The sequence below is a fragment of the Anolis sagrei genome, chromosome 3 (genome assembly GCF_037176765.1).
Source record: "Anolis sagrei isolate rAnoSag1 chromosome 3, rAnoSag1.mat, whole genome shotgun sequence".
Classification (NCBI taxonomy): Eukaryota; Metazoa; Chordata; class Lepidosauria; order Squamata; family Dactyloidae; genus Anolis; species Anolis sagrei.
Window position 1 is genome coordinate 104030349 of NC_090023.1, and position 20228 is coordinate 104050576.

General features: G+C 39.1%; 1 protein-coding gene across 3 annotated transcripts in view; it reads left to right on the forward strand.

Moving 5' to 3' along the window:
- Window positions 1-1059: 1059 nt before the first annotated feature.
- The window catches only part of LOC132771568 (interleukin-1 receptor type 1), a 31979-nt gene continuing 12810 nt past the window's right edge, over window positions 1060-20228 (forward strand). The window contains exons 1-4 of one of the 3 annotated variants that reach the window (XM_067466834.1): window positions 1060-1157; window positions 8301-8397; window positions 12355-12421; window positions 14950-15166. In XM_067466834.1, the coding sequence (XP_067322935.1) occupies window positions 12361-12421; window positions 14950-15166 (278 nt within the window). In that variant the 5' untranslated portion in view covers window positions 1060-1157; window positions 8301-8397; window positions 12355-12360. Of the gene's footprint in view, window positions 1158-8300; window positions 8398-12354; window positions 12422-14949; window positions 15167-20228 lie in introns of those variants that run through there. The other 2 variants (XM_060769736.2, XM_060769737.2) reach the window with 2 other exon arrangements.

Here is a 20228-nt window from a genome sequence, read left to right on the forward strand (position 1 = left end):
GTAGTTTGCTACAGCTCTTAGACTGTATATCTCAGTGTCAATGTACCAGGGCACTAAGACCTTCAGTGAAAGGATTTCTGTCATAATGGATCTCCACTGACCCTAGATAAGAGTAGAAGAGACACTCTATCTAAAACACACTTTTCACTGTGTTGTCAAAGGCTTTCATGGTCGGAATCACTGGGTTGCTGTGAGTTTTCCGGGGATGTATGGCTATTTTCCAGAAGCATTCTCTCCTGACATTTTGCCCACATCTATATCAGGCATCCTCAGAAGTTGTGGGGTCTGCTGGAAACTAGGCAAGTGACGTTTATATATTTATGGAATGTCCATGGTGGGAGAAAGAACTCTTGTCTACTTGAGGCAAGTGCAAATGTTGCAATTGGCCACCTTGATTAGTACTCCAAAGCCTGGCTGGTTGCTGCCTGGGGGAATCCTTTCTTGGGAGGTGTTAGCTGGCCATGATTGTTTCATATCAGAAACACCCCTGTTTTTTGAGTGTTTCCTCTTTATTTACTGTCCTGATTTAAGAGTTGTTTAAATATTGGTAAACTCCCAACCTGGACTTCCCACATATATAAAAACTCAATTTTCCTAGTTTCCAACAGACCTCAGAACCTCTGAGCATGCCGGTCACAGATGTGGGCGAAACGTCAGGAGAGAATGCTTCTGGAACATGGGCATACAGCCCTGAAAACCTCACCGCAACCTAACGATTGAAAGGTTGATAGTGTGTGGGAGTGTGGCACAAAGCAGGTGGTGTAGGCCGACCTCCTCCAGGGCTCAAGGGAGGCGCCTCGTAACTTCACCAGCACAGGGCCTCATTCGTCTTCGATCCGGCCCTGTGTGTAGATGCACCCAAAGGGAATGAATGAATCAGAGAAGCCAGGGCCCTGGGTCTGCGCCTAAGGACTGGCGGAGAGTTCTCCTTCCCTTCCCTTCCGGCTCCTCCTTCTCCCCGCTGGGCGTGCCTCGGGAGCACCTCCTGCCAGATCCGCCTGCGGCCAGAGCCGGGCGAGGGAGTGAGTGTGGGCTGTGGGCGCAAAGCGGAGAGAGGCCGGAGGGGCTGCCTCCTCCTCCTCCTCCTCCCCCTCCTCCCAAGCGGAGCTCCGGCGCTTTCGGACTGGCCGGGAAGGGTCCGGGCTTCCAGGCACCGGGTGAGTCGCCGCCGGGACCCCTTGGACCGAGACGGGGCTCCCCCGGGAACCTTCCCTCTCCACGTTTTTGTCCTGCTTCATTGCCTTTCATGCCAGGTTTTTCTAGAGGGAGAGTTAGCGCTCCCTGCGAAGAGAGCTTTCCCTTGGCACGCTCCAGCCCCGACCTGACTTTCTCAATGGAGCAGCAGCGCTCTGCGGGTGACCCTGGGAGTGATGTCTGGCCTGCCTTGGCTCCCATGTGGTAGGATGTCAAGAGTGGTCATTTTACAGGGTCTTTAGCTTTGCAGTGCTGTGGCTGGCTCACCATGCCAATGCAAGGGGTGTTGCTGTCAACCTGCGTTGAGGAAACAGTGTAGATCGAGCATGGTCAAACTTGGGCCCTCCATGTGTTTTGGACCCCAACTCCCACCATTCCTAACAGCCTCAGGCCCTTCCCTTAAGCGGCTTAGGGGGGAAAGGAAGGGGGCCTGAGGCTGTTAGGAATGGTGGGAGTTGGAGTCCAAAACACATGGAGGGCCAAAGCTGGCCCATGCCTGGTGTAGATGCACCCTACCTTGCAGGCAGATGCCTCTGAGCAAGTATTTCTCAAATTGGAAATTTCTCAAATTGGAAAAGGCAGAACAATGTTTTGTCTGGATCCCATGGCCTCCCAACCCACACATGACTGGTCCCTTGTTGTCCTTAGAGGTTGAGGGAGTGCGACTTTCAGACAGTTTCTGAATCCAAGAGGGGATTCGAACCCTAGTCCCTGGAATCTAGTGATCACCCTGGAATCCTGCTCACATCTTCCCCATCCATAAAAATCATTGTGCGTCTGTGTGCATCTTCATCATGAGATGTTTTCAGTTTTCTAGGGCAGTGTTTCTCAACTCATGCCGTGACCCATTAATACAGTTTCTTATGTTGTGGTGACCCCCAACCATAACATGATTTTCGTTGATACTTCATAACTGTCATTTTGCTACTGCTATGAATCGCAATATAAATATCTTATATGCAGGATGGATTTTAATTAACAGGACCAAATTTGGCACAAATACCAGATATGACCAAATTTGAATACTGGTTAAGTTTGGGGCGGGGGGTGTTGATTTTGTCATCTGGGAGTTGTAGTTAATGGGATTTATAGTTCACCTACACTCAAAGAACATTCTGAACTCCACCAACGATGGAATGGAACCAAACTTGGCACACAGAACTCCCATGACCAACAGAAAATACTGGAAGGGTTTGGTCGGTATTAACCTTGAGTTTTGTAGTTGTAGTTCACCTACATGCAGAGAGCACTGTGGACTCAAACAATGATGGATCTGGACCAAACTCGGCACAAATACTCAATATGCCCAAATTTGAACACTGGCGGAGTTTGGGGAAAATAGACCTTGACATTTGGGAGTTGTAGTTGCTGGGATTTATAGCTCACCTACACTCAAAGAGCATTCTGAACCCCACCAACAATTGAATTGGGCCAAACTTCCCACAGAGAACCCCCATGATCAACAGAAAATACTGTTTTCTATTTTAATTTTTTATTATACATTTATTAAACAACATGTATAAGCATACATTCTTCCCTCTTTTTACAACATCTTAGATAGAAGAATTTGTCATATTATATACAATCTAACAGTAAAAATAATCAAATACATCTTTAAGCATATTTCTTATCATTCCGTTACAACTTATACTATGTATATCTCTACCACACAGAGAAAATACTGTTTTCTGATGGTCTTTGGTGACCCCTCTGACACCCCCTCACAACCCCCCCCCCCAATCGGTCCCAACCCCCAGGTTGAGAAATGCTGTTCTAGGGGCATCTTTGTTCCTTTAGTCCCCCAGGACCCTTCCTCACAGCCCTATATCCCAGAATATCAAGGCAGAAAATCCCACATTATCTGAGTGTGGACTCAGATAACCCAGTTCAAAGCAGATATTGTGGGATTTTCTGCCTTGATATCCTGGGATATAGAGCTGTGTGGAAAGGCCCTCAGAGAGTTAAGGCTGCCCTCTGTATTCATGATCTGCTCACCTTTCAATGTAGGACCCTTCTAGACAGGCCCCAAATCTCAGGATCTGATCCTAGGTTTTCCGTGTATCTCAGATTATCTGGCAGACTCATATAATCCAGTTTAAAGCAGAAATCCTGTGATCAGATCCTGGGATATAGGGCCTGTCTGGAAAGGCCCGTATTTTCTGGGTTCCCATCAGAGAGAATCTCCTGCTATTTCTGGATGCTTGACTTCACATTACTGTCTGCACTTCAAGGACTACTACCCGCTCTGAGTTTGCAGTTGATATGTAAGGTAATCGAGATCAGTTGTGAGAGCATTCTTACTGAGGCCCCTTCTACACTCCTGTATAAACCAGATTATCAAAGCAGATAATTTCCATTATCTGCTTTGAACTGGGTTATAGGAGTTGTCAAAGGCTTTCACGGCCAGAATCATTGGATTGCTGTGAGTTTTCTGGGCTGTATGCTTTATATATGTTCCAGAATGCTTCTGGAACATGGCCATACAGCCCAGAAAACCCACATCAACCCTGGGTTATATGAGTTTACACTGTCATATAATGCAAAACAGATAATCTGGATTTTATATGGCAGTGTTTCTGAGTTTCAACAATTGATGCTGTCACTTTAATCTTCAAAAATCAATATTTACAAAGTATTTGAAAAAAAATATATTGGCAAAGCTCAGAGGTGTAGTGAAACTATCATAGCTGAACTCCTGATCTGACCCATGAACTTCACCTTAAAAGTCAGTTCTGTGGTGTTGGTAAGAGGGGTGCTGTTGGATGACATGGCCAACCCTCATCCATCGGTGTCGATAAGGCACTGCTGTTACAAGTCTCCCTGGTCACATCCTGTAATTGGACTCTGGATTCTGATTTTAACAGGTGTGTTTTTAATCAATTAATTAATGTTTTTAATATTTTAATGTGTTGCTGATTGTTGATTGATTTATGATGTCAGCATCCTATGATGCTTTTGTGAGCCTGCGCTGAGTCCCACCTCGGGGGTGAGAAGGGGGGGGTAAAAATATAGGAAATAAATAAATAAATAAACAGCACCCTGCTCACCAGCACCACAGAACTCCATCAAGCAGGATGGCTAACTGGCTTTTAAGGTGGGTTTCTGGGGCATTTATGATTGTGGCAAAGATCAAAGAATCATAGCGTTGGAAGAGATCATATTGACTATCTAGACCAGGGGTCCTCAAACTACGGCCCGGGGGCCGGATACGGCACTCCAAGGTCATTTACCCGGTCCTCGCTCAGGGTCAACTTAAGTCTGAAATGACTTGAAAGCACACAACAATAACAACAATCCTATCTCATCAGCCAAAAGCAGGTCCACATTTCCCATTGAAATACTAATAAGTTTATTTTTTGTTTAAATTGTTCTTCATTATTGAATTGTTTTGAAGTGTTTTTTTGCACTGCAAATAGGATATGTGCAATGTGCATAGGAATTCTTTCAGGTTTTTTCAAATTATAATCTGGCCCTCCATTAGTTTGAGGGACTGTGAGCTGGCCCTCTGTTTAAAAAGTCTGAGGACCCCTGATCTAGACCAACCTCCTGCCATGCACATTTATGATGCCACAATTATAAATGTGAATAGGTAACAGTTAAGTAGTTGTAAATCTAACTAACAGCACCCTCATTATAAAGTTGTTTCCTCATTTTCATGGAAACAGCAGATTCAGTGTCTCAGGATCTGGTTTGCCTGAATATGTTAGTTGTAACAAGGCTATGAAACCTGACTTTGCCTTGCAATGAGACGAATGGGCCTGGGTTTTGTGTGCATTAGTGTCAATTGAGATTCAAGACTTGGGTTACAACGGGATGATGTCTGAACTTTGTGGCAAGAAGGCAATGCTCCTGTTCAGTCACAAGGCAGATCAGGGAATAGGGTGCTAGGTGGGGTTATACTCATCCTGAAGATGTGGGTCTATGGATTGGATGTGCTTTTAGATTCAATCCTGAGCTTGGAATCTCAGATTTGGTTGTGGCCACGACTGCATTTTCACAGTTAATCTTGTGCACCAGTTACACATAGTTGTTGAGATCTCAAATCTGGCCAAAGCAAGAACATGCTTTAATTACATACCTGTTGGATTACTATATTGTATTCTTCGTGGGGCTGTCTCAAAAAAGTGTTTGCAAATGTCAGCAGACCTACAACCAGATTCTTCAGGCTACAGAAACACACAACTGTCTCATTGTACCAACTCTACTGTTGCTGTTGTGTTTCTGGTTTTTGCTTTTACTTTGTGAAATTAATGTAGTTTGACACCACTTTAGCTGTCATGGCTTTTAGAAGGTGTTTAGTCTCGTCTGTCAAAGACCATTGGTGATTTCCCAAATAGCAACTGTCAGGATTCCATAGCAATGTGCCATGGTAGTTAAAGTAAGATTAAACTACATTGATTATCCAATGTAGATGCACCCTATAGATCAGATCCAGGTTATCTGAAGGACCATATGCTTACTTATGAACCTGTCTATGTTTTGAGTTCTGCTGTGGAAGCCCTTTTTTCTGCCTTACATCTTCACAGACATATCTGGTTGGAAAACAGTAGAGGCCCTTCTCAGGCCCCTTTTAAACTGTACCCCAGGATCTTATTCCAGATTATCTGATTTAAACTGGATTATATGAGTCTCCACTGCCAGATAATCTGGGATAAGAAGATAATCTGGGATCAGATCATGAATATAGAGGGACTATGGAAGGGGCCCCAGTGGAAACCCCAGACTCTGGAACTTTCTTCCCAGAAAGATTAGATTACCACCCTCCCATAGACAAGCAAATGCCTAATACCTTTTTGTTTGATGACTTTTCAAACAAGATTGTTCGCACTTAAACAATGTACTAATTTGTTTATCATCAGAGTGTTTTTTGTGGTTTATTTTTATCTGGTTTTCACTTTCTGCAACTTAATCACATCTTAACTTTTCTATTTTGTACATTTTTAAAGCTTTGTTAAAACTAGGGGAAAGGTGGGATATAAATACAACAACAACAACAAAGTTATGTTACCCTGATGATTCACTGCACAGAAAATGCCTATTCATACATGCATGTGAAAAAAGAACCGGTTCCTAAGTAATCGGGTCATTGATGCCTTTCTTTTTGTGGATGTTGGAAAAACAAAGTCCTGTATACTTTGGATTCTGGAGGAAAATTGAGTAAACACAGTAAAGATAGGGTAGAACATGCAAAGGGTTTTTGAACTCTTGATGTTTCTATATTTTCTGCCAAGAGAAACACGCTTTTCACAAAATTACACAAAGTAGAAAGGAAAAAAGACCTTTTTAAAAAGTGTAACTAGTTTCAACACTTATGTATATGGCACATACAATTTCATAAGAAAGAATAGAAGCCATATGTAGAAGAAAACCTAATGTTTAGGGCTAATTACGATCTTCTTCATATACCACTGTGAATTGTTTGGTAATGATGAGCAGTGAACCAGATCATGAGAAAGAGTCAGAATAACTGTTATGAGTTGTGGAATGTTCCTCTTTTGCAATGTCCAGAGAAGGCAATGTGCTTTGCTGATCTGAACTGCATTCCAGGATTTGTCCATGGTGGAAAATTTTGAAATACTCTTGAGTCAGCATCTAAACTTCAGGACTGAGCATTCAATATTCAGCCCTCAGGCATCTTCGGCTGGAAAAAGCAGTGTTGTACTTCTAATTCTGGCAGCATGTATACTAAACTTAACATATTTCCCTCCCACTTTATAAAGCTGAGTTTGTCTACTTTTGAATTTTCTTACACTTTCCCCCTCTTTCCGATGGGAAACAAGAATGCCACACACACACACATACACACGCAAAGTGAGCAAGAGTGAAAAAAAGGAGTTAGTGCCGGATTTTAAAAATTCTAAGTAGGTAGCTATATCACATACATGGAACAAAGGGTAATATGCATGAAGGTCACTTCCCTTTCAGGAGCAGCATAAGCAGTTAACAAAGCACTATTTGTCCTATCACACCTATCAGGTCACAGCCATGTTAAAAAAGAAACAGAAGCTCATTTGTATAAAGGAACTACTCTGGATTAACATTCTACTAATGGAGAAGTTGTAGTATATAGAGAAAAGTGAGACTCTGAAAAAACGATGTATTTTGCCATTAACGCTATGGACCTCATCCCCATTGAGGCGGGAAGCAGGGAGAAATCATCTTCTTACTGTAGCATTCTGTTCCATTTTTAAGGAAAGCAGATAATATGTTCATCCCATCACATGTAATGTACTTTTTTCTGTTTCTGTTTCTCCAGTAATCCTCTGCATTCTGAGCTATCACTCAGATGGGTGTAGTCCTTGCCGATTCTTCATTTGTCTTTTTAAAAAATACATATATAAGGGAAACTTTGCAATTGCTGAAGTCATTATGTTATCATCCTCATTATTATAATTACATTTGTTAGATATTTGATATGTCTAACCAATTTTAGAATTTAAGCACAATTGCATATTTGTAAATTCTTCCAGGACTTTGTGAAAGACCATCCCTGGTATTTTAAATTATTTGTAAGATAAAAGAGAAAATTCAACATTAACAAGCTATATCAAAATTAGGAAATTCCAGGTCTTAAAAATGAGTAAATATAGCTACAGCAAACTGGTAATATAGTGAAATTGTGTAATATCTTGAAGAATAGAATTTTTTTTAAACACTGTACAAGTTTCATATAAGAGAGTTACTGGCAAGAAAAGAAGCATCTAGGCACACTTCGAAGTTGCCCACAATCATACTGTCTTTTACATCACTACAACACTCTTAACAAGAGGGAATCTGACAGTTCCCATCCCACATTAAAATAAGTGCTTTTAGCTGTTTCTGCACAAATCAGGAGTTCTGAAGATTATTGTTTCCTGATTCCAAAACCTTAGTTTCTACACATTTTTAAGATTTAGTCCCATGGGCAACCGTCAGAAGTTGTTTTGCGTTGTATGATGGGTGCCATAGGACTCTGTCTTTTAAGTATTTTTAATGTGTATAAGCATTTAAGCTCTCTCCCATATGCTATATCAACAACTTAAAGTTGTTCTGCCAAAGATTGTTTTCCTTTTTTCTTGGTCCACATTTGGGAAAAAAATTGAACTTTGCTCTATTTGTCTTGGCAGCTCTTCCAGCATTCTTCATCAGCAGTGGCTAGGACAGCCAAGACTTGCAGTTCAGCAACTTCAGAAGGGTTCACAATTCCTATTCCTGCTCTAGGAGGTGAAGTAGTTTTGTTTGGTTATTCAGCATTTTGTTTAAAATATAGATGATTTCCAGACCACAATGAAAATTTCATTGGTTATAAGCAGTAAAAAGCTCAGTGTCCAAGGAAATGTTTGTGTGTATAGATTCATATATTTGCTACTTAAATCGCCAGGAAAAAGGTGGAATGAAAGTAAAATAAAATAAAATACAATTAAATGTTCACTTTTGATTTAGCTTAGTAGAAGAAAGTTCTGTTTTACCCTCCTCCAGATAGGGTCAAGCTATTAACAACAACAGAAGAAAAAAAAACCCTGAACCATGTTATGGGATAATTTCTCCCAATATATTGCACTGGCTGGGACAAAAAAAATGTTTTGTTAGCACATTTAATCTTCATGCTATTTTTATTTCTAGAGAAATATAATGATGGCAAGTGGGTGAAATTGTGGAAAATTATTTACCAATTGTTCAGGTGACAATGTTGTAGATCTCTAGCTCCCCCTTCAGTGTTGAGTTTCCAGTTACCTTATTCCCTTTTTGAATATACTAGTAAGTAATGATCTGCAGTCCACTCCTATTTTGAAATCAAACATGATTGTGTTTGATATTCTGGCAAGGGCTACATCTACACTATTAATGCAGTTTGACACCGCTTTAGCTGCCACAGCTCAATGCTGTATAATCGTAGAGGTTGTAGTTTGGTGTGTTCCCAGCATTCTTTGGCAGAGAAAACTAAAATTATAAACCTACCATGAGTCCATAACAGATGAAGTGATGTCGAACTGCATTAATTCTACAATGTAGATACTCTAGGAGTGGTGAGAAACAGACGGAATGTCTCAGGGTTGATCCAGAGTATTGACGAGTCGTACTTCCAGCTCCCAGACTGTTGGACAGACATATTTCTTTTCTGGTGACTATCCATCCTACTGCTGCAACCTCCAGCCTCAGAATGTTTGGTTGCCTTCCTGTGACAACAGGCATGTCATCAGCCTAAGAGCTGAAGCAGTGGGGGAGAAGGGGTACAGGGGGATGCGATTTGGGTGAAGGTAGGTACCATTTTGGATGGATGGGGGAAGGTAGGTGCATCTTGTGTCCTTGGGCTGCCAGAGCCTGGAAACAGGACATGACCAAGTATTATTTATTTATTATTTATTTAAAACTTTAATATCCCGATCTTCTCAACCTCTGTAGAGGGACTCAGACCGGCTGACAGCAAGGATTCAATGCTACAGTACAGTCTAAAACAACATATATTAACAGAAAAATTTAAATACATATAGAATAAAATACATATAAGCCAATTCGCCAACAATAAAATCATGTCCAAACTCAGTCCACATGTGGTCAATAACTCTGTTCAGTTGTCGGGCTTGGTCATTATTCTGGGAAGGCCTCATTCCAAAGCCAGGATTTCACTAGCTTCCTGAAGGTCAAGAGGGAGGGGGCAGATCTAATCTCATTCGGGAGGGAGTTTCATAGTAAACAATTGTGGCTGGTTCTATGTTGGACCAGTTTACACTTCCATGAAGTCATGGTTTGTTCTGGAGTCTCAAGGAAAAAACTTGGAGCAACTCACAACTTTTGTTAATGCAGTATAAGGCTGCATGAACCTGTATCAACTTGGTGCACCATGGAGCTCATTTGCCCTTGCTTTGCGGTTAATTGTGTGGATGTAGCCCTGGTATTCTGCTATTCATGAACTAGATCACCATGTATAAGTTCAACTGCGTTTCATGAAGAATTTTCAAGAGAAAACATATGCTTATGAGGTGGCTGTATATTTGTAAAATCAGGGCTATGACCCCCCATTGTTGGATGGCAAAACACATAATCCCTGGTTCAAGTATTGTTTGAGAATTTCAGTCCATACAGATCCCCAGCCCTGTTCTACCACCTCATCATACAGGCATAAATTGGCCCCTTGCTCCTCTTTGGGGATGGGGCCTGCTGAATGGCATCACTTGACCCAGCCAATGGCCCCTCCCCATTGATGGCCGAAGTGGCGAGGAAGCATTGCAAGATGCTTCCTCACCAACAACCAGAGGTAAGCTGTGTTTTGGGTAGCTCTGATGGAGCTACTCACATTTTCAGGCCATTCCCCCATCTGATGGGGGAAAGAGCAAAGTGACAACATGCATTACCACCGTTTCCCCTGCCTGGAGGAAGAAGGAGGGTGCACGGGTTGCCTCGAGGTGCCACGTGCACCTTCCATTTACCTTCAGTTCACTGGCAAAATGAAACTGGGGGACCATCAATATGATGAACTCAGCTTCTCTTTAGACCACATATTAGGTGTATTTTTTTTAAACTCCTATCCAAACCTCCATGTGTTTGCTCATTATTTGGCAATTTGACAGAATGATGCAAGAATAATTTCTCTTGAATTGATATTATTCTGGATTTGAATGTCCTTGGAATAATCCTTGAAAAATGCACAGAATATGTTATGTACATTTGATTAAACTTTTCCTCTGACAATTGTCCTTAGGCAGGACCCCAAAATTTGACTATGCACTTTACTACCGTTTATCTAAAATTTAAGTTTGACCTTATTTATTGTTCTTATCCTTAACACAGCTACACGCTGTCATGAATCTAACCTTTTGCCAGGAAGGCCGAAGCCTGGAAAGTCAGTAGCTGAGAGATAGGCAGGAGAGCTAAGAGGCAAGAGGGAGGAGTCAGCCGACTTCTGATTGGCTAGAACAGTCAGGGGAGGAGCTAGCTTTTAGAGGGAAAAAAGGCTGTCTTATTTGACAAGCTGGGGAGAAGAGTTTTAAACATCGTAGAGTGAAGAAGTATTTTAGGGAGAGGGAGCTGAGAGGAATTTAGACAGGGAGAACTTTTGAAGTGAGCCTTGAGGGTTAGAGCATAGGAAAGGCAAAGGTTCCTGGTTCACTGTACAGAGTAGGGTCAGTGAAGGAAAGCCTATTTTGCTCTGTGAGGCAGTCATTGGGCTGTTCTCAAGGACACACTGTGTCAGTGTAGTGGCCAGTGTGAGGCAAGGAACTCACTGGGGAACAAAAGTTAAAGTCTTTAAGGAAAGACTGCTTGTCTAACCAGCTAAGCCTCTGAAACGCATTACGCTTTTGTACCACTCTTTTTAAGAGTTGATGTGTTCACCAAGTTTAAATAAACCTGTTTCTAATTTTCATCTTTAAACTGGTGTCTGCCTCGGTCTGTCACAATCATCAGATCTCAGCTAGCCTAAAGAAAACTATTTTCAGTCCAGTCAGCGAAGGAAGCAGTCTCTAAAGAAGATCCAAAGGCTTGAACAAACTTTACCCATTTCACATTCACACTTAGGTTTTCCTCAGACATATATTGAGGTGGCGGCGGCGAATCTACCTAATACATCGGTCATTAACAACGTTAAATCAGTTGGTCACTTAACAATATTTCTGAGGTGGGATAAGAGAGTCTTTCCCCCTCGTCATAGTCATTTATCTACGTCAAAGTAGTGTCCAGCTGAACGTTAACCTTCACACTGGGTGATTAGAGGTGGGATTGGTTGTCCCCTCTGCCCAGTGTGTCGTTCATCTTCGTTACACTGGTGGCAGCGGTGGGATTGCTTGTCCCCCCTGCCAAGCTGTCGTTGATCATTATTACACATGCCCTATGCACTTTATTCATTGCCCTATCCTTTGATCTGTTGGACAACAGGCCACCCACCCATGTAGAGACCGGACCATTCTATTGCTGTTGGTTTTGACATCTGTTTGTATATTGTTTAATGCTGTTTATGTAGTTTTAAATTCTTGTTGATGCACTCTGATGTGCTATATTTTAACTCTGTTATCTGGGCTTGACCCCATGTAAGCCGCCCCAAGTCCCTTTGGGGAGATGGAGGCAGGGTATAAAAATAAAGTTGTTGTTTTTGTTGTTGTTGTTGTTATTATTATTAGTTTGTTAGCTGTAGTGGACATTATCTAAAAAACTGAATATTTGAATACCTTTCCATTCCTTTACCAGGGGACAATGATATCTGCCTTGTGGTGGGCTTGTTGGATATCTTTGGCTTATTCTTCACTCAGCTTTTGTAAGTCAATTATTCTTATTCATTTTAAGTTGTATTATCTGCATCACAAAATGAGTGTGACAGTATACAGTAAGACCTTCACATATGCAAGGGATACATTCCCAGTTGGACCACAGTTACATGAAACCACCAATATGACTGAACACTTCTGATCCCAGCACACCATATAGTGTTGGAGAATTTAAATATTCCTAGAGAGAGATCTTCTCTAGAAATTTGCTAGGTTTTCCAGTACCACTGTATGGTACTATCTGGGGCAAGTATCACTTGGAGGACCTAGCAAATTTCTAGAGACCAGCCTCCACCTCCAGCACAGATAAGCGAAACTGTGGATGTGAGTTTGATGGTCATAGGGGTCTTATTGTTCCTTGAAAAAAACCTTTTCTCGCATACAGACTGACCCTTGTGCCAATAGGACTGAAAACTGCGAGGTCAGAGGTTCGAATCTGGGGAGAGTTCAGATGAGCTCCCTCTGTCAGCTCCAGCTCCCTATGTGGGGACATGAGAAAAGCCTCCCACAAGGATGGTAAAACATCAAAAAATCTGGGCATTCCCTGGGCAACGTCCTTACAGACAGCCAATTATCTCACAACAGAAGTGACTTCCAGTTTCCTAAGTTGCTCCTGACACGAAAAAAAAATGAAGTGTGTATTAAAAGGTAAAGTGTATTAAAAGGTAAAGTCCAAAATAAGATCACCTCTTAAATTAACATCTGGAAGAGATGGTAAACAAATTATACCATATTTTCCTTCAGTCCTTTAATAGAAAGTTTCCTTTTATAAGAATGCAACCAAGTGAAATTTCCTGTCATTGACCAATCAAATATGTATATAAGTGCTGCAAGAAATGGTTTTTGGATGCATTTCATGGCTGTGAAACATCTGAGATCTGTTCAAGTAAAAATAATGGAAAGCAATACTCTGCTTTTAATATTATACAATTTCTATAGCAACCAGACTTTGAACACACTTCAACCAAAACCCACAAAACTGGTTTCCTAGGCTTTTAGTGCCTAGAATGGTCACTGGATGGTGCTATCTGTAAGATAAAAGATATAACACTATTCATAACTTTAATATAAGCTGTGAACCCAGGTAATGGTGTACACTGCAAACTCCTGGTTTGGAACTGGAGTTAGTAATGGAAGTATTTTCTTTAAAAATTGAGCTTCTTTTATTTATTTATTTATTTGTTTATTTATTTATCCAGTTCATATTTTAGACACTTTAGCATACTCTGTTGCATTTTTGTTTTGTTTTGCGAATGCTTGAAAGAACAGATGATAGCCACCTCTTTCCAAGTCCTCTCCATCTTGGATTTCAGGTTGTTATTCCCAGGTTTTGAGTAAAAAGAGGCAGGGAGACTCTGATAAGAATTTCTACTGCTGAGGAAGCATGCTAGGTATAAAAAGGGAGGATAGGAGGTAAGATACAAAGGAAGTACGGGTAGAGAAGAGGGCTCAGGTTCAGTGATTCTGAACCAATCTAAGCTGGAAAACTATATTATTGCTTTCTATGCACCTAAGCCTTAAAAGTGATGGGTTAATACTACAGGTTGAGCATCCCTTATCCGGAATGTAAAAATCTGAAATATTTAAAAATCCAAAATTGCCCACACTTTTATTTTCTGATGATTCAATGTACACATATTTTGTTTCATTCACAAAGTTATTACAAACATTGTTGGTTGGTCCTGGTGAAGGGGGCACAAACTAAGGGTAAGGGAAAGAGGGGAAAAAGGTATAATAATTATTATTATAAAGGAATATAATATGTATAACTGGATAAAAGGTGTGTGATAGAGTTATAGGTAGTATAAGTTGTAATGGAAATTTAAAAATAATGATAAGAAATATGATTAAAATGTTTTTGATGTTTTTTTACTGTTAGATTGTATATAATATGACATACTCTTTTGTCTAAGATACTGCAAAAAGAGAGAAGAATATATGCTTATACATTTTGTAGGACAAATTTATAAATAAAATCTAAAAAAATAGAAAACAAACAAACATTGAATATAAAATTATCTTCAGGCTATGTGTATCAAGTGTATATTAATGTCTTCTTTAGACTTGAGTCACATCTTCAAGATATCTCATTATTCAAATATAGTCAAAATTTAACAACAACAACAATGAAAATCGGAAACACTTTCTGGCCCCTAAAATTTTGGATCACTTGTACAATCTATACTAGCTAGAAAACTGCAAATGTTGAGCAATATTGCTATCTGGAAAATGCAAGAAAGAAAAATGGAATAGGTAGATGTGAGTTAGAAGCAATATGAAATTATGTGGGGCTTTGAAACTGGTGGTTTTTAATACTATTATATCAGATAATGCAGTTGAGAGTCTACAATAATCTTGCTACAGCAAAGTCAATAATAGAAGCCAACTTAATTCTTTTTCAAAGGCCATACTTATACACACATTTTCTGGTAATGTTGTAATACACATATTTGAATTACATCATTTGTTGCAGTGATATGAAAATATATACATTACATGAATTTTATTTATTTGTTAGGTGTAGCCTTTCCCACCTATGTTCCTGTAGGAGAGCCTTATGTTATTCGCTGTCCGATGAGGTCCTTGCCATCTAACTACAGTCTGACCTGGTACATAAATGGTGTTGATATACCCATAACAACAAATAACTTCTCCAGGATCCATCAGCGTGGAGACTTGCTTTGGTTTGTCCCTACAATCCTAGAAGACACAGGACGCTATCAGTGTGTCATCAAGTAAGTTCATGAGAAGTTTTGTAAAGGCCTTTTGTAAAGGCGCTCAAGACTTGGCTGTTTGGTTGTGCATTTAAGTAAAGTGATCAGATCTAATTTGCCAAATAGTCACTGTTGTATGTTTTTATGTTGAATGTTTTTGTATTGTGTAAATGCTATTTTAAATTGTAACTACACAATATCCCAGAGTACAAAAATACCCGGGCACCCCTGTTGAATGCCATTGGGACTTCTCCTTTGAAGACTTATTTTGAGAAGCAGTGCTCCATTTTCACTGGACTTTAGTTGGATCTTTTCCATGAAGATTGTTTTGAGAGTGGCACTTCATCCTCCTTATTGTCTTCAGTTTACATATAGCCTCATGACTCAATACCTACTTTGTTTATATGACTTTTCTTATTGAATGTATCCCTGAAGCCTATATACAGTGGAATCCTTATCCAGACCTAGAACTGTTATGTTTGAGAGCGGCTGCTCCTTTTGATTTCTGTGTACCACTGAATTGAGCTATGTTCTGGGGATTTTGGTAAATGGAATACTGTATGCTCTTTAGATAATACACTTTGACATTACGCATAGATTGTTTTGTGTTTGTACTGATTTTAAATTGTAAGTCACTCGGAGCACCTTGGTGGAGAGCGACTAATTAAGAAATAAAGTGAAGTGAAGTAAAGTGAAGTGAAGAAGTTGATGATTTTGATTAAATATTACAATTTCTACTGCTGAGGAAGCAAGTTTAGTATAAGAAGGGAGAATAGGAAACATAATGCAATTGAAAGTGGTTCAATAGCTTTAGCACAAGAATGATAGAAATTGTAGTTTTACAAGTTTTTTAACCTTCTCTGCCAAATAGTGCTGGAGTCTCACCAAACGTCAACTCCCCCAGTTCTATTGCATTGAACTATGGCAATTAAAGTAGTGTCAAACTGCATTAATTCTACAGTATAGTGTAGATGCACTCTGAATGACAGAATTCTGAACTTGTTTACGATAATTTCATTGCCAGAAGACACAGAAGTAGCAGTTCATGTTTTGTTAACCTGGATGAGTGCTTGCTGTAATGTCTGTAAAACAGATTTGGAAGGTATACAGAGTTTGCACTTGATCCAGATGATGATGTAAGTTAATGTTGAAATTCTAAACAAAAGATGCCCTTAAATCTGCTGTAAGCTTACCAACTTCGTGGACAAAATGTCATTGACAGGTAAACTGTATTTTTTTCCATTGGAAATTGTAGATACTAAAAAAAATCTAATTAGTGGAATTTTTCAAGAATTTTCTAAGTCTGCCTGATGAAACTATCTGGTGAGACCAAAGGGTGAAAGTGATTTAATTTGTCAAAGACTGCTAAAAAGTCCTGAATGGTTCAGGCCCAACCTATTTGTCTAACTGCATCTCCTGATATGAGCCAGATATGAGCCTGCCCGAGCTCTGTGGTCTGCTAGGGAGGCCCTACTCTCAGTCCCACCACCATCTCAAGTATGGCTGGTGGGAATGAGAGAGAGGGCCTTCTCAACGGTGGCTCTTCAGCTCTGGAATTCCCTCCCTAAGGACATCAGAATGGCTCCCTCCTTGCTTTCCTTCAGAAAGCAAATTAAAATGGCAATGCATTCTGACTTTGGCAGTGAGATGGAGCTGGTTCTTAATATAGGTGTTTATAATACTGTTTTTATCATGTACTGTTGTTTTATATGAAGTATTAAACATCTGGTGTGTTTGATTTATATGTATTTTGAGATTGTACCATCCTAAGTTTGAATGGTATCAAATTGTTGATGAGTGTTAGCCACTCTGAGTCTCTCAGTAAGGGAGAGAGGGCAGGGTAAAAAACAAAGTAAATAATAAATCAATAATAATGCTATAAGAACCGTGGGAATTAAAATTGTTTAACATACCTAAGAACACGGTAGTCATAACATTCTGTTACCACATGGAGCCTCTGGACTGATTCCAAACAGGGAAGTAAGACATGAAGAGAACAGAAAACAGGGATGCAACTAAAAAGATTGTAAGCAAGAAGTGAAAGTGATTAAATGAGGCACTACAACAAATCTTCAAAAATTAGACTCTGTTTTTTAAAAGACAGCTTGACTGCAGAAATGACTGCAATGTCAACAAGACTAAGATTCAAAGATCAGAAAAACTAGAAAGAAGCTCTCAGGAGATAGTCTCTTTCACCAAAAAGCAAATCCAATGAAGAAAATATTGACCCAGTGAAGAACTATTACAGATGAAATGAAAAATGAGGAGTTGAGGATTGATAAGACAATTACAGGCAGAGAACTATTTAGAAAAAGATCAACAAGAGACAAAGAAAAATATGCAATAGATGGCAGACACAATGAGTGGTAATTTGAGGCAGTAAAAATAGCAAAAACAGAAAATAAAAATAATTGAATGGATACAAAAGAAGATGCAAAAGGATTTCTAAAGAGATTCAGCTCAACTCCAAAGGTTGGAGTATTTGCAAAGAGAATACTCTTTGAGACTGAGAGAAAGTTGTGGCTGGAATCCTCGGTAAATCAGAGCAGGAGGATGAGACTCAAATTGATAGAATCTTTAGGGTTCAATCTCAATATGCAATAAGGTGTAAACTTCCAAGAGATGTGATTGTGTTCTTTACAAAAAAGAAAGTATGAGACCAAGTTTTGCAAGCTCATGCCAAAAATTTGGTTGAAAGAGGAAACATCAGGATTGCAGTATTAAGAGAACTTCCACCTCAGTAAAGAAAAAAAAGAGTTTATTTTGGATGATCATCAATCACAAAAATGAGGATCCTAAATATACTTTCTTTAAATATAAATGGACTACATTTGCCAAACAAGAGAAGAGTTTTTCATGATTTGCTATTAATGGAAACAAGAAGAAAATCCCACTCAAGATTTATGGATTACTAAAATGATGTATCTGGTGAAAATGGACAAATTGACTAGGCTTATACAATTGCCAGACCCTCCCAAATTGGAAGAATTTTTTTCATGCTGCAATAATATGATTTTTGTTATAAATAATTAGTAGAATTATTTAGCTACTAATTGAAGAAGAGTGACAGCCTTTTTATTGACTTTTTAAAATAAGAGGAAAAAAGAGATAATTCTATTATTGAGATATAAGATTTAAAAGAAAAGAAAAAGGGGGTGTTAGTGACAAGAACAGCAGGATCCCCAATGATATTCAACAGATCCCGAAAAGTTTATCAGAAGTAAGAAGTGCAAGACAAAAAAGACAGATATTTTGCTTATGAAGAAGGCAGCAGTGTTAGAGCAGGAAGATAGTGCTTTCTGTTTCTTAACTTTCCTATTTTCTATCTTTCTATATACTCTATATTCACTTTTCTAACCTTTTGTTTTAGTCAAGAAATAATTTTCTTCTTTTGTTTCTTCTTCTTTATTAAACATCATAGTAATTGTTTTAGAGGATGATGGAAGTTTTTTTTAAAAGTCAATACTTTTTAAAAGTCTATATTGCTGTACGCCTCCCTATTTCTTAAATTTTATCGATAAAAACAAAATTCTAGACATTAAAGAGTACATTCCAGATATCAATTAAAAGCATCAATTTTTCCTATAACTTTCTAAAACTAGCACTCATAACTAGTGTTCCTGCAGTATATAAAGTATGGAATCCTGATTAGGATACTCTGATTCAAATATATTTATGATTTATTTGCTTCATTTATACCCTGCCTTTCTCACCTCCGCAGGGGGAATCAAGGCGACTTACAACTCCGGCAAGATTTAATGCCACTTAAACATAGTTATAAAACATATCCCATTAACTAAAAACAGTTAAAACAGTAAGCAAATAAAATACATAGAATAAAACTGGTTAAAAACATAAAAAATACATTCCAGCCTTTCTACTAGGGCAAGCAGGTTTTCCGTACTTAGCCAGAGTAGCTTTATGATTATGGTGATCCTGTAGATCTTTTATGTATTGTTAACTATTAAACCATAGTTGCTAAGCTGGATGCAATAGAATAGAATAGAATGTTCTGGCATAATGCAAGATAGAATTTTTGGAGCAGAAATGATGCTGTATGTCCACAGTTTTATAAAAGTTATATAAAGCTTTGGAAAGTTTTCCACCAACCTCACAAAGTTATTGCATGGTGGCCTGAGCATCTTGCAGAAAGTACAAAATATATCTGTAAAAACAAAGTAAACAAAAAAAATAGTTCAGTGACATTCAGAATCCACAAAACAGTGAGACTTTTATTGGCCAACTAAAATGCACAAAATACACCATGCAAGTTATGTTGTCTTATTCACCAGGCAACAATGTTAGAAATTGTATGGGAGAAGAAAAGTGATGATGTTAAAATCACTGGCTTACATTTTGTCTCAGATTTTTTTTTGTTCTCAGTTAAGATGGTTTGTAGGGATCTCAATGCAGCTTGGGGGACCATGGATAAAGATGGGTAGTAAAATTTAAAATGGGTAGTAAAAAAGCTTTACAGAGCTAAGAGTGCTGGCAAATCCCAAGATTCCATAGCATTGAGCCATGGCAGTTAAAGTAACATTAACTTGCATTCATTTTACAGAGTTAATGCATCCTTAGATATTTCTCAATATGGCTCTGTACTGTTCCATCTGGAAAAATGAAAGTTGTCCAGAATTCTTCATATTTCTTTCATCAAGTAGTTCCAAATATTTCTTAATATTTCTTAAGTGACAGAAAAGTAAACTTGGCCACATTCTCTCATGTGGTTATATATACTGCCCTGTCTCCCCAAGAGGACTCAAGGTGGTTTTCAACATAAGACAAAACATTCAGTGGTTGTGAGAGAACTAAATTACATTCAATTGGCTAGACTATTTTTGTTAGATTAATAGCAGTCATGCCGAAGGAGGCAGTTTTTTTTAATCTTCTTTTCCCTAGTGAGGAAAAGGTTATTTTTTTCACTCCATAGCTGTGTTCTGAGACTGCCAATATTTTTTTTAAAAAATTCCCATTGATACCAACATGGATATAGTGTGACGTTGGTTCTTAATTATTCTCTTATTTCTTTAAGAATAGATAGGGATAATCAAATAAGGAATTATGAGGATGATCTAGGGTTGGA